This window comes from Centrocercus urophasianus, unplaced genomic scaffold, assembly GCF_019232065.1.
Source record: "Centrocercus urophasianus isolate 14NV4802_14NV808 unplaced genomic scaffold, USGS_Curo_1.0 seq_32, whole genome shotgun sequence".
NCBI lineage: Eukaryota > Metazoa > Chordata > Aves > Galliformes > Phasianidae > Centrocercus > Centrocercus urophasianus.
Genome location: NW_024884889.1, coordinates 6,096,898 through 6,110,933, shown reverse-complemented (window position 1 = coordinate 6,110,933; position 14,036 = coordinate 6,096,898). Strand labels below are relative to the sequence as shown.

Genomic DNA, 14,036 nt, shown 5'->3' with positions numbered 1-14,036 from the left:
AGATTCTGCTTCCTAGGTTTGGCTCTGTTACACCATCAAATTCCCTTGCTATGCTTGTACATTTTCTTCTGCAATTTCTTGATAATTTAGCCACATTTGCAAGCAAAGGTACAAGAGGTTTTATCTGATTTCTAAGGTTACGCAGGGCGTGCAGACTCTGCAGATATGAAAAATACATAAATAGATGTTTTTCAATGTTTATAGCTTTGTTTTGATCCTCTCCGGTGGTACTTAATCAACTTCAGCTTTATATTGTTAACTAGCAGTACATTCATCTGTGAAAATCAGAAGAAACATGCATAATAAATGGGACATTCAGACATTTTCAGAGTGTAGACTTAATGTCTGCCTGTATACATTTAGCAAATGCTTTAGTTTTGTTGTTGTTTTAGGAGCTCCATGAAGTACCAGTATTAAAATTCTAATCTTTCGCACTTATATTTTTCACTTTTAATTTTGCGATTATCTTTTAGTTCTATTTCTATTTTATATAGGGCTATAAAAAGGCCCAAAAAACCAATCTCAAATTACATTGCATTTTTAATCTAAACCTATAAGAACATCAGAGTTCATCACTGGTATACTGTAGAAATTATAGATGTTGTGAATTATATCTGAAAGTGGTAGGCATTATTATTATTTATCCTACAATTAATATAAATCAATATATGATAGTAACTCAAGTTTTATACCTTAGTTCTTTGCATTGTATGAATATGATTTCAACATTTCTTTTATGACTATAATTTGTGATTTATCAAATACAACCCATATTTAACGGACAGCTTGTTATGAATCCTCCTGGCCACTGTTTTCTCTTAAGCTATTAATTGCAGGCAGCTGGGGCATTTTTGATGAAACGATTGATTGTTGAACCTAAGAAGCTTAGAGGTTTTTGGGTGGAAGGCCTTATGCTGACCGAGGAATTATGCATTGACTGTATTATCATGAGTAGTTAGCCCTTGCATGAGGCTTTTTATTACATTATTGTATCTTATTTTATTTTGAACTGTTCAGGAAAGCCACATGTATTAGCCCTCTGAATTACAGCTATGCTACACTTAAAGATTTGTAGAATTAATAGTGCAGATTTATATATTCATGAGTAAATGAGTATCACAGATTCATAGAATCGGTTGAGTTGGAGGAGACCATTAAGGGCCATATAGTCCAACTCCTCTGCAACAAACAGGAATACCTACAGGTAAATCAGTCTGCTTATGGCAAAATTGTGTAATAAAAACCTCTCTTGGATGATTCTAAACAAGTTTTTTTTTTAATTTCTGAGGAGTAAACTGTTGAATGTTTGTAGATTTGGGGTATCTGGCTTATCGCATGAAGACAGTTGTAAATGTATAGGGTGAACATTTCTAGATCTTGGTCAAAGTCCGATATTTTTACTTTTTAGATATAATTGATATTTTAAGCATTTTAAAATTGAAATACCTAACAGAGATTGTGAAAAATAATGGAGTTTTGAGTATAAGACCTCAGTCTTACTGACTTCAAATATGCTCATGTAAAGTGAACAACTGTAAGCATTTGCAAATGTTTTCAGGTTCAGGAAAATGTGGAACAATATTTTAATATATTACTGAGTGGCACATAGTATTTAAAGTCCTTGCATTTGTAGCCGATTTCATGCTTTTGCTTTGGTTAGCTAAAAAAAAATAAAGATCTCTCTTTTCCCAGGTGTGTAAATACGATTACGTGGAGATCCGCAGTGGCCTTTCTTCTGATTCTAAACTACACGGTAAATTCTGCGGTACGGAAGTGCCTGAAGTCATCACCTCACAGTACAACAACATGCGAATCGAGTTCAGGTCTGACAATACAGTGTCAAAAAAAGGCTTCAAGGCACACTTCTTTTCAGGTACAGAAAATCACTCTTGTGTACCTGTGAGAGCCTTTGAGCACACACTGCCTGGGTGGAACGAGTATTGCGTTCTGGTGTGAAAGTGGGCTGTCCTTCCCTCACGATTTTTCACTGCAGTTTTAATTCTGTTTTATTTGCAAAAGTATAATCTGCTTTTCTTTCTTAAAGTACTGTTCTGAACTGTAACGTCTGCATATGGTAGAAAATATGTAGAATGCACATTCGTACATTTACATTACAAAGGAGTCTAAAAAAAGCTTTGTAAGATAAGAAGAAAGGCAATCTAATGAGTGTTCCTAAATTTCTGTTGGGTTTCTTTTCTCCCAAGTTCTGTTGCTAAGTTTTTTCCAAATCCCACTCCCGACATGATATGAATTACATGCTGTGTACTCTTGCCTTTTTTTCCACTCAGGTCTCTTAATATATTACATTAGTTATAAAATTACTACTTCGTGATAGAACATTTGCTTAGCATTATGGGTTCTTTCTTGCCAAACTTTGCACTTCTTAATATACTGCAGAAAAACAGATCTTAATATTTTCCAAAAAAATTGTCTTTATTGGGCTGTAATTTCTCTGGAGCAGATCAGAGCTGTCAGTTTATATTGTAGAAGGGCACGTACTGTTGCATGAAGTTATTTAGATATAAGTGAAGCTTGAGATCTGTGGACAGATTTGCACAGCAGAGGTCTTTGCAATTGCCTGCTGAGACTAGATTATGATAATCTGGCTGTGGCAGAAAAACAATTTGTGTTAGTGTCATTTTGCATCGTGCTTTTCATATTCACACGTATGCATGCGTATGTTATGTCATGTAAAACAAAATAACAAAGCAGTTCCCTCTCTGAAAACTCTGGAAGCAATCCAGAAGCATCTGGGATTTGCATTTTGTCACCTTTTTTTCTTTTTTTTTCTTGTAGCTGTTGAAAATTTGAATCTGAAAAATTCTGATTATTTTCAGCATGTAATAAAATGTGTTACCAGTCACCATTATTAGGGTTTGTTCACTAAAATGCTTTAGCAAAGCTGTCATGTAAGTGGTATTGCACTGGTTAGCTCTAATAAGGACTATGACAAAGTAAGGTAATGTGAATCAGCATGCCATCTGAGGCATAGGGAAGTACAAGGAGTGGAAAGTGGGGAAAGTAAATGTCTCGAAAGACAACAAAACTTCCAGTGTTTCCCCTTATGACTTAGATTGTTTATTTATTTATTTGAAAAGCAGTAATGCACGATGGAAAAATGGGATTTCTCTCATATGAAGAAATGAGCTTTTGAGAATATAATTTTCTCCTAGTTCTGTCATTTCTGTCGTCACATTCATTCAGATCTGTCTTTGCATGTAGTATTACCTTTTATGTAGTTTTAAAATGGTACTTTGCATTTATAAGAGACTATCAGGGTTTGCTCAGTACTTGCAGTTCATACGTACAAGCACACACCAGAGCTTCCTCACAGAAGATTTTATACAACTATTCAATTCATGGAGACCTAGGAGTGCCAGCAGGCATTGTCACTTAGTATGACTTTTTGCAATAAATATTTTTGCAGTTAAATATTGGTGTTCCAGTTCTAAAAATGGCTTTTATTACATAGTTCAGAATCTATAAAGTTATGGCAGATAAGCTTGACAATTATAGCTCTGAAATTTGTAAGCATTGTAGTTCAGGAATTATGGTTTGTGTCTGTGATGAACATGGCACATGCAAATTCATGAACACAACACATGCAAATTCATGAACATGACGCATGCAAATTCAGTTAAATTTCTGTCTTCACTTTTTTTTGATGTTTTTTTCTTTTTGTTGCTTTTTAAGCTTTTTTTATTGTTTATATAATTCACATTATGAATGTGTTGTAGAAAGAACTCAGGTAACTGCTGTATGTTTGGGAATGATTGGGCTGTAGTTCATGCAGTTCAAAGCATCATGCTGTAATCCTTCAAATCTGTTTCAGTTTTGAATGAAATACTGTCTTTTTGTCCCTGGTTGAAAACGGATTTTTCTTACTTAACTAAAAATGATAAGTTTTAAATGTTTCCACTGATCAGCAGAATAAATCCATCAGCCAGGGCTAAGTCTAAACTAATGTGTTCGTTTTTGTTTTCTTAATGAATAGAAATAGCTGAGTATAGAGTATATTTAATCCTCTTCAAAGAAATGTAGTCTCATGTAAATAGTCTTTGAGTCGTAAATATACAAATGTGCTGAATGCTTCACAGTGCATTTCTGCTGCAATCTCTGCTTTCGTTTCACAAGTTCAACAGCTCTGTGTTTTCTTTTTATTCTTCCTCAGCTTTTCTGTTTATCACTTCTTTTATTCTTACATGTTACCTTTGATTTCTTGATCAAAACAGAAACTTTGTAATACTTAAGACAAGTCAAATTTTGAACTTAAAGCTCGAACAAAAGGCTTTAATCTCGCAGTAATTCACTGGACACAATTCTTCCCGCTGTCGGAAAATGATATCGTTTTCTTACCACTGAATTCCTTAATATAAATATAATATGCTAATCATCCATTAATTAAGCATGGACTTGAGACTTCATCTTGTGTATTCAGACTTTTGGGAGTTAATAGCTCATCACTGTTCAGCTGACCTTGTGGTTCTTTTCTGCCTCTTTTTAAGCTTGTCGTCAGAAAGAAGTACATTTAGAATGTAATCTACAGATAAATACTTAATGTTAGTTATTAGTGTTCAGGATGCTTACTAGAAGACAATAACTATTTGTAAACATTTAGTTGTAAAACCATACCTCATGAAAAAGAATCAGTAATGAGTTAAACACTGCGTCTTGCAGTCTGTTCACTCCAGAATGCTCAGCAAAAGGGAGTTAGATAAATGAAACAATGAAGATTTAGAACAGTGATGTGTTCCTCAAGCACAACTAAGAAAGTTTTTTGCAACTCTTTCAGTGATGAATTCTGCAACCACAGCTATAGTTGAGGAAATATGGCTGAGCTCCAGCTCAGATGACAGAAAGCAGTTTTTGGGTGATTGAAAACCAATGCGATAAACTGTGAAAGCAAACAGTGACACAGGGCATAAAAATGACCTGCGCTAGGAAGCTATTTTTGTTGATATAAGAAGACATATAATTGCTTATTTGGCTGCAAAATGGTGTTAACAGCCAGCCAGGTGCTATGGGAAAGTGAGAATTTTTTTTTTTTTTTTTTTAACATTCTGTAGAATTCACATTTGGTCAGACAGATCTGAAAAAAAGCTTAGTTGGTAGCCATTGCAGCATCCACCTAACCAACAGAGAGAATGTTCTATGATTATAATCCAGTTTCCTGGGTGTGGAGGAGAAACTAGGGAGTTGTGACATTCATTTTTTAATACTTCTGCAAAAATGTTTTGGAATTGGCTTCTAAACTAAAAGCTTCCAGAAACAAGGTGTGTGCACTGTTTTGGGATGGTTTTTTTGGGGGTGTGTGTGTGTGTTTGTTTCGCTTCCACCTTCCTCTCTTCTGTCCTTTCTTTTGCTCTCTCTCTTCTTCTGCTGTTGGTGGAGGACAGTAAGCTATTCTCCTCTAATAGAGGAGTGAAAGGAAATACATAATAGAATGTTAAAAAATATCTTCTTTTCTGTGTTTTTTCTTATGATCTATCCTGATAATTTCTTTAAATCAGTCTTTATTTAGTGGTACATTTAATACCTTGTCATAATGTCATTAAACTGCTTCCATTTATCACTAATTTTAGAGTTTTAAATGCACAAAATTTTTCACGTGACCATTCAAGGTGTGGTGATTGATGTAATACAGAAATGATTTTGGGGACATCTTTTTCTTGGTTGATGATTCACTGATCAGTTAAAAAGAGAAAGCTAGGATGTTTTCTAGCCTTGAGTAGATTTGTTCTGGAGCACAAACTCATCTCTGGTGCCATCCTGGTACCTTTTTTTCCACAGACAAGAAAACTACCTGCAAAGAGAAAATTTTTGTTTTCGAATCTTGCAAGGACTTGGTACAGGTCCCTTCAGGCCGAGTACGTATTATTCACAGACTGGTGGCCTCTGATGGTCTCAGAGGTACGACCATTTGTCCTCTGAATGATTTCAGTCTAACATTTTGTTGGGAATGGATCTTTCCCTATTCTGAGTACTGAAATGAGAGAAGAAAGAAAGTATCCATTCAGAACCGGGGAAACTCATTTCCATCTGTCAGCATAACAAATGGCTTTGTTTTTACATGGCAAAACATTTGTTCCTATAACTAATACAGACTAATCGTTTTTTTGTTGGTTTTTTTTTTGTTTTTTTTTTTTTCTCATGAATTTTTAAAACTGGGCAATCAATCTGACAGAAAATCTGTTCCGAATTATGAAGCGTGAGGAAAGCTTGTTCAACAGTTGCATCCTTGATTAACCGTCTACAAATAATTATTGTAGTTCAGATATGTACGAAAGCTTCTCTTTTCTACCTTCTGTCCACGGTTTTATATCAGTTTCATCTCGGAAGAAGTCCAATTTGGGACTGTTTTCTTATGCACTTGTCTCTAATAGATTGTTTTACAAACTACAGAGACTCTTTAATGTTAAAATACTTTTCTCTATTTTCACAGTTTGATGGAAGGTGAAAATGGAGAGGGCTTTCACTGAGAATTTCCATGCTTACTATGTACTGGAAAATCAAAGTTGAATGCATTTTGAGCTTGCCTTCCATTTATTGTGTTATTTTGGTAGAAAACTGTAAACTAATACTTAGGTGGGGAAATATTGAAAAGTTTTCTTCATAATACATTTTATTTCTCATTTGCTTGTTACTATTCTTCACTCACAACATGGAATTAATTTACAATAGCACTTGGTTTTGCAAGGATGAAAGATAAAAACTTTTGTTTGAAATGAAGTACATTTACTCCCTCCATTTGAGACTTGAATTGCAAGGTGCATAAACAGTATATTGTAAAGGCTTTTATGCTTCTTTCGTCATCAACGTGACCACCGATACCAGGCTTTGGATGTGTGACTCTGGGATCAACATAATTTTTTTGCTGTTTCACATCTACAGAAAGCTTTCAGAGTCTTTCAGTGTAAACAGATTTGAGATTTACAGGGCAAAAAAATGCAGTAGATGCTTAGGTTAGACTGAAAGGATTTCTCCGCATCATCATTCTGTATTAGAAGTAGAAATTGACTTTTCACTGAAATATTTTCAAGTTGATTAGTCAAGTGTTGCATATATTTTGGCAGATAAAGCTGATGTCTGTGTAATTATAATGCAGATTTACTTTGTTGTCTTACTGAATACAAGCAACAGTAAAACTGAGGAAAATGCGTAAGATGACAGAAGAGACTTAAATTATCTATAATGTTTGTAATCTGTAGAAATTCTTAGTGTGCCTAATGAAGTCTGAAGCATCACATGTTAACTTGTTCAGAGATAACAATTACTGTTGCTTTCCAAGGCACATGAGGCTGAAGGGAACACATACTATGCATTCCAGCCTTGCAATAAATGGACATCTGAAATGACCATTATTCCTTTGCACATTTGCCTCTTCTGTTTTGTATGTTGAAATGGCAGAGTCTGTAAGATGCAGCTGTATGTAAACATTCGTGTATATACACACACTCACATAATAATATTGTTTATATTTTTATTGGTCAGGTTTTATACTAGTGTGTATACATATGTATATAAATGTATATAACCATGTCTATATACATGTGTGTGTGTGTATATATATACATATGTATGTATGAACACGTCCAGAGCAGTCTCCCTGTCTCAAATGGACTGGCCTCAACTGAAATGACAACAGCTGAATGACATAGAAGGGTGGCAGCTGAGGCCTCTTTCTAGAATGACAGCCTGTTAATCTAGTTTGGCTTTTTTCCATGAATTTTTAGCTGTTTAATGCAGGTCATATTTCCTCCCCTACTCTCTGCTTCACTTCTAACACACTAAAAGCTCTTTTTAGGGATTATATGTTAATAAACAGAACTGCATGCTATATTGTAGACCTCCTTGAAATAATTAATGCCAGTTTCTTTTGTATGCTTTTCAATGAAATGTTTTCCTTTTCAAGATATTCTGTAATGCCCAGGTTCATTTAAAGTAAAGCACACTGCCACTCTGCTGGAAAGAAAAAGCAACTTATTCAGAAAGTTTATGTTAAGTCATTCTTTTCTTACATCTTAAATGTGCAGAGCTGGAAGCCTTCTTTGGCCTCTGTCTGCCTTTCAACACGCCACTGTTAAATTGTGGAATTTGCATAGAGCTGGAATATTTTGTGTTGGTCATAAATTGCACTCCTGTTTTTTATCAAAATAAAGTTCTGGATTAAATATTTATGAAATCTTTGCCAGCTAGACCAGTTGAAGGAGTAAATGCTGGTAACTGTCTCCTTTGACGCAGCTTGTTTGATTATTAGTGTTCCCCTTCCCAGTGATCTGTCCCTCACTTCTAAGAAAGATGAGGCAGAATATCTGAGCCATGGTGTAGGCTGAGCAATAAGCAGGTAGAAGTAAGTTAGCACAAAACTGAGAAGAATGACTGTGCCTTAGTTTATCCTCTTGTGATCTCAAAGTCTATGCTAAACCCTTTTGTTTTTGAGGAGAAGCTCTTTTTCTGCCTGCTCACCCATTCTTGTGTATTTCTTAGACAAGGATGAGTGTTCAAAGGACAATGGTGGTTGCCAGCACGAGTGCATCAACACGGTAGGAAGCTACGTTTGCCAGTGCCGGAATGGATTTGTGCTGCATGAAAACAAGCATGACTGCAAGGAGGGTAAGTTCTACGGTATTTGGACAGTAGATTATACAGTTCTTTCAGCAAGATCTTTGCAGCAATCCTTCCAGGGGGAAAAAAAAAAATAGATGTTGTCTTGCAGTCTTAGATATTTGGGTGAAACAATCCCTTTCCCCTGTTCCCGCACTTCCTCCATCCCTAGCACTTGTGCGTGTTTCAGTTTGAGGTTCCAGAAGTTTAGAAAATTAGGAATTATTGACCACTCGACTTCAGCAGGAAATGCTACTTGTAGTAGTACCGTGAAGTGTAGAGCATTTAGAGCTGTGACAGGATATTAATCTAAAGCAGTACAAAACAGACGGAGTTTTTGAAGAGGAGCCTGGTGAAGTTGTCATTTGCTTCCATCACTGGCTGTGAGCCTCCTCACATTTAGGCTGGCATTGTATCTGCCTTCATGAGACACTGTTCAGGTTTTATTCTGGGGGGACATATTCAGACAATCTAAACTCCAGTCAAGTCTCTACACCTCTTTCTTCCTATTTTCTGTCTAAAGTTGTGACTACCTCCAAGCAAACAGTAGGCTTGGTGACTTAAGTACCATTTAGATGATCTGCAAAAGTGTGTAATATCCTACGAGCCTCTGTAATTTTTCAAGATTGTTTTCTAGCTCCTTTGTGAATCACTTGTCTTACCCCTGATTTTGGAATTATGCTAGCCTCTTCTAAAAGATTCTTGTTAAATAATTCTCTTATATTTATAAAGAAACCTGAGGTTGTTTAAGAAAACAGTACAAAAAACCAAGCAGGTGTTTTTTGCTTGCCTTCTTCATGTGGTAGGTATTTTATTTATTGAGAGAGGCACTTCTGAATTCAGTTTTGATAGGAAAGACACAGCTGTTCTTGGTACATAGTAAGAATTCAGACTTAGCAGTTATATACTTTTCCCCAGAAACCATGTTTTAGGTTGTTTAGCTGATTCCTCTGTGCTTGCAGTATGAAAACTTGAGAGAAGAAAACTACGTTGTTCAAGAAATATCATTTCATGTTGTATTGGCAAGATATCCTATGTGGATTTTCATACTTATTTGCAAGTGGAACAGGGGAAAGATTAGAATATTTGACTGTATTTTAATGCACAGTTTGTATGTATTTATATATTTACATTAAACAAGTAATCCATTGTAAACAATAGTATATGTTTCACAAATCAAAGCATGCTAGGTTAATTGCCATATAGTGTTTGTCAAAGAGGAGGAATGTGGTCCTTCACACTTGGGAGGGTGTTTAGCTATGTTCCTAATGATCTTTCAGTTCAGTGGGTCACCTGATAAACAGTGTACTTTTCTGGCTACCTCTGAATAGAGAACTCCCAGACTAATTGATGCTCTTATATTGGCACAGCTGAGTGTGAACAGAAGATCCACAGTCCCAATGGCATCATTACGAGTCCCAACTGGCCCGACAAGTATCCCAGCAGAAAGGAGTGCACCTGGGAAATCAGTGCCACCCCTGGGCAGAGAGTCAAATTGGTGAGTAGCAACTGCACAAAGCCAGTGCCATGGACCTGTCCATAGGGCTTATCTGCTCTGAGCTCAGCCGCAGGGCTTTTTCAGCCCAGGGTACTTAGGGGTGAACCCTGTAGCTCTCTACAGTACTTGTAGCAAATGATTCCTTAGTTCAGCAGTGAAGGAATTCGTCCCATTGTTGCACATCTTTCACTCATCCTAAATAGGGCTTTTTAGTTCTGAAGAAATGCTATTAGAATGAGTAAGCAGAGTCCTTCTCACAGGTATTAAAGCAATAAACAGACGTGCTACAGTAATACTCAGGAGAAAGACTCATAGAATCACCAAGGTTGGAAAAGACCCACAGGATCACCCAATCGAACCATCCACCCATCACCAATTGTTCTCACTAAACCACATAACGTCCAAACATCCTCAACACAACATCCAAACGTTCCTCATACACCTCCATAGTCAGTGACTCCAGCACCTCCCTGGGCAGTGCTGACATGCGCAGGCTTTGTCCTGAAGGTCTCAGCAATGTGAATGTGTTAGATGGAAGGAGAGAGAAATTGATGTATCAGAAATTTTGGAGCGAGGAAACCAAAGAAGAGATGTATCTCTGCTGTAAGAAAGTAGAAGCAGTAGCCTAAATTGTTACGGGGCTGAATGGGATATTGCCACCTCATAACTCCTGACCTTAACCACAGCCATAACCCCTTGTTACTGGTGCTGATGTGTGGTCATTTGTTGATTCCAGATCTCCAGAATTAAAAATTTTAGTATGTTCCTGCGGAGTAGGAGGTGTGGAACAAGCAGTGCATGATCTGTTCGTCCTAAGGGTGAAAAACAGGTTTTTGTTTCAGATGTCCTTCCTTACTGCCAACTCTGATCAGCACTTCATCCCGTCTGCATAAGCAGAAGCCAGTCAGACATTTGCAGGGGCATGTTGCTGTAAAAATCTTTTTTCCATACTTTTCTAAAAGAAAGGTATTTAAAATGATCTTTTGCCAGTGAATTTTGAGGAAAAAAAAAAAAAAAAAAAAAAAAAAAAAAAAAAAAACCAGAATTTTACTGATTTTTTTACTAAATTTTGTGAAATACAATTTTAAAAAATAGCCCCATGATTTAGAACCTGAAATCCACTTTTCTATGGCCAGTAGTGTCAGCCTACTGAATTCTGCATGTGTATGATCTTTGAAATCTGTCCAGTGCAGCAAAATGCCATATTAATATTATTAAAGCAATACTTCCACTATAGATAAAAAAAAAATTTTCTTGGGCTTCCATGCTGTATTCAAGTTTATTCCTTGCGGTTTACTTAAACTAATTAAACAAGGAGAGAATTGATTTCATTATGCTGACAAACCATGTGAATTGTGAGGCTGTTTCATTTTCTGAGGGGTCTGTCTGCGCATAAACTAATCACTTCTGATTGTTCTCACTCTGATAATCACTGAAGTCTCTTCCTGAGAAGGGTAGAGTTAAGCATTTGGTGTAATTAAGAAGACAAAAAAAAAAAAAAGAATTGCACTTCTGAATTTTTAAATGAAACGTGCAGATAAAGATGGCTTTGAAAAAAGCTGTATCAGAGAGAAATTTTCTTAGGTTAATCAGCCGGATGTTTATAAGAGACAGACTGAAGTGTCCCATTCAGGCAGCTGTCTGTAAGTGCCACCAACATATCAACCCAGTAAGTGCTACGGATAGATAGAAAGGCTGGCTGTTCGGAAACTGTACGTAACACTTCTGAGTACCATTCCCACTAATAAGACAACCAAAGTGGGGACTGTAGTGCTGGAGGAATAGATATTCAAAAGTGCTTGTCCCTGGAAAGTCTAGGTGTGATTTAATTATATTTCCAAATTTAGTAAGTTATTTGTGAACACTGCTGACACTAAATAGTAGAGAAGTTCGTGTTAGTTCTTACAAGCCTCTTCATAGTCCGTAGCTAGGAACTAACCTCTGAAAAAAGAAGCAGATTCTCTCAGAATGCTTAGAAATATTAGACTTGAGTTTCCTTTTAAATACATTTTCTTTGATTCCACTTATAATTTCTAGATTTAAGAACTAGACGGCACAGATGTACAAATGTTTTCTGTTTTCCTTTGTGGGATTCAGCATAAGATACACTGTCTTCCTTGTGATTTAGGAATTGCAGTGTTAATTGGAAAGAAAAAAAAATGGAAAATAATAGACATTTCTTAAAGTTCATGGTGAGAAGTTTTTTTCTAGCGAGTGATACATTTGTGCTGATCAGAAGTAGATAAACTAAAAAAAAAATAGGAAACTGGATCGCGTCTGTTGCTCCCACTGTTGCTTTCACTGACTGAAAATTGGCTTCTCTCAATTCTGTATTTAAATAACTCCTTTACAGTTAGTCTCACTTGTTTTGTTTTGTTGTTTGTTTTTTTTTTTTAATTTTATTGGGCATAAACGATTGCACATACTTGGCATTATAGAAGTAGGAGCAGCAGGAGGAACTGCTGTACAGCTGTTTTCACTGCTTCTACAGTTTTGTTCCCTTAATAGAAAACACTGAGTTTCCTGTGCTGTGAACCAATGTCTACTGTTTCGTTCAACTTTCCACTTTTCACAAACTGAAAATATGAAGGCTGCTCCAAAACTAATGCCTCCTGTTTTGAAACGGTGGCTCATGACATCAGAGGCAGATGTCAGTGTTACGGCAGTAGAGGTTGAACTTTCCTGCCAATATTCCATTACATGTTACTGTGTGACAGAGGCAGCAGAAGAGCAGTCTGACAAACGATGTCTGACGTGGGAGGGTGTGTGAAGCAAAGGAACTGAATTTTCCACGAGGAAAAAATGGCATCTATTGACATTCATCTGCACTTACTGAATGTTTGTGGAGACCAAACAGTGGATGTGAGCACAGTGAGGCAGTGAGTGCTGTGTTTCTGCAGTGGTGACAGCGATGTGAACACAAGCCCTGTTGTGGATGGCCATGCAGGTTTTTACAAGAGTGGCATGCAGGATCTTGTTCATCTCTGGGGCTACAGCTAATGGTGGCAGCTATGTTGAAAAATCCTGTTTTGTAGCTGAGAACTTGCTCTATCAAATGGTGCTATTGTGTTCTTTGTATCTGTTGCAGTTTCCATGGAAATAAATAGGAGGCATTGCTTTCAAAGCAACTTAAGTACTATTTTATTATTCTGGCTCTTTGGGCAAAGGGCTTTATATGTTATCAGTTGATATATCTTTTATATCAGCTGTTGAATATAAATTACCACATTTTGTATTGGCTGGATTCCACATGGAACTCTGTAGGTTGGATTTCCTTTGGTGTGTTAAGTACAATGCTTAATTATGATATTTGTTCAGTAACTGGCAGGAGATTTTTTGTTTTGTTTTGTATTTTTATGTAACTTCTTCGTTGTTTGGTATTTTTTGTCTGTTTGTTTTGTAGCTATGTGATTACTCAGCTGTGTGAGTACTCACAAGAGCACTTTTACTTTGTGTTTTCATATTTTCAATTCTGCCTTGAACAGTAGTTTATTTGTAAAAAAAAAAAAAAAAAAAAAAAATTAACAAATATGTGTATGTGTATTACATTCTCAGTAAGAGAGGCGAAAGTACCAGCGTTTTAATCAGGTTCATACTTGGCCCTGGTCAAAAAGCCATATCTGAAGTCTTTTAGACGTTCTCTGAACGTAAATTTATTGCCACTTGTTCAGTCTTGGAAGACACTCTTCCTTGTTTGAAAAGCAACTGTTACTTTTCTGTGCTTTAACAGTTTCTGTAGGGTGCAACATACACATTTGGGAAATGCCTTTGTTTAGATGCTGTTAGAAGTCTCAATTGCAGAAATTTTTATGAGATTGTTGCTCAGGCTCTATTTCAAATGGCCCACAATTTGCGTTTTTTAATAGAACTGAATTTCTCCTGACGAGCTTCCTCGAGCATTCATAGAGACTGTGAGAATCCCTAGGAAGTCAGA

General features: G+C 36.4%; 1 protein-coding gene across 6 annotated transcripts in view; it reads left to right on the top strand.

Moving 5' to 3' along the window:
• Nucleotides 1-14,036, top strand: part of TLL1 (tolloid like 1) — a 133,906-nt gene that overhangs the window by 109,039 nt on the left and 10,831 nt on the right. For 5 of the 6 annotated variants that reach the window (XM_042829827.1, XM_042829826.1, XM_042829829.1 and 2 more), the window contains exons 16-18: nucleotides 1,693-1,873; nucleotides 8,488-8,613; nucleotides 9,975-10,102. In XM_042829827.1, coding sequence (XP_042685761.1) covers nucleotides 1,693-1,873; nucleotides 8,488-8,613; nucleotides 9,975-10,102 — 435 coding nt within the window. Of the gene's footprint in view, nucleotides 1-1,676; nucleotides 1,874-8,487; nucleotides 8,614-9,974; nucleotides 10,103-14,036 lie in introns of those variants that run through there. The other variant, XM_042829831.1, reaches the window with a different exon arrangement.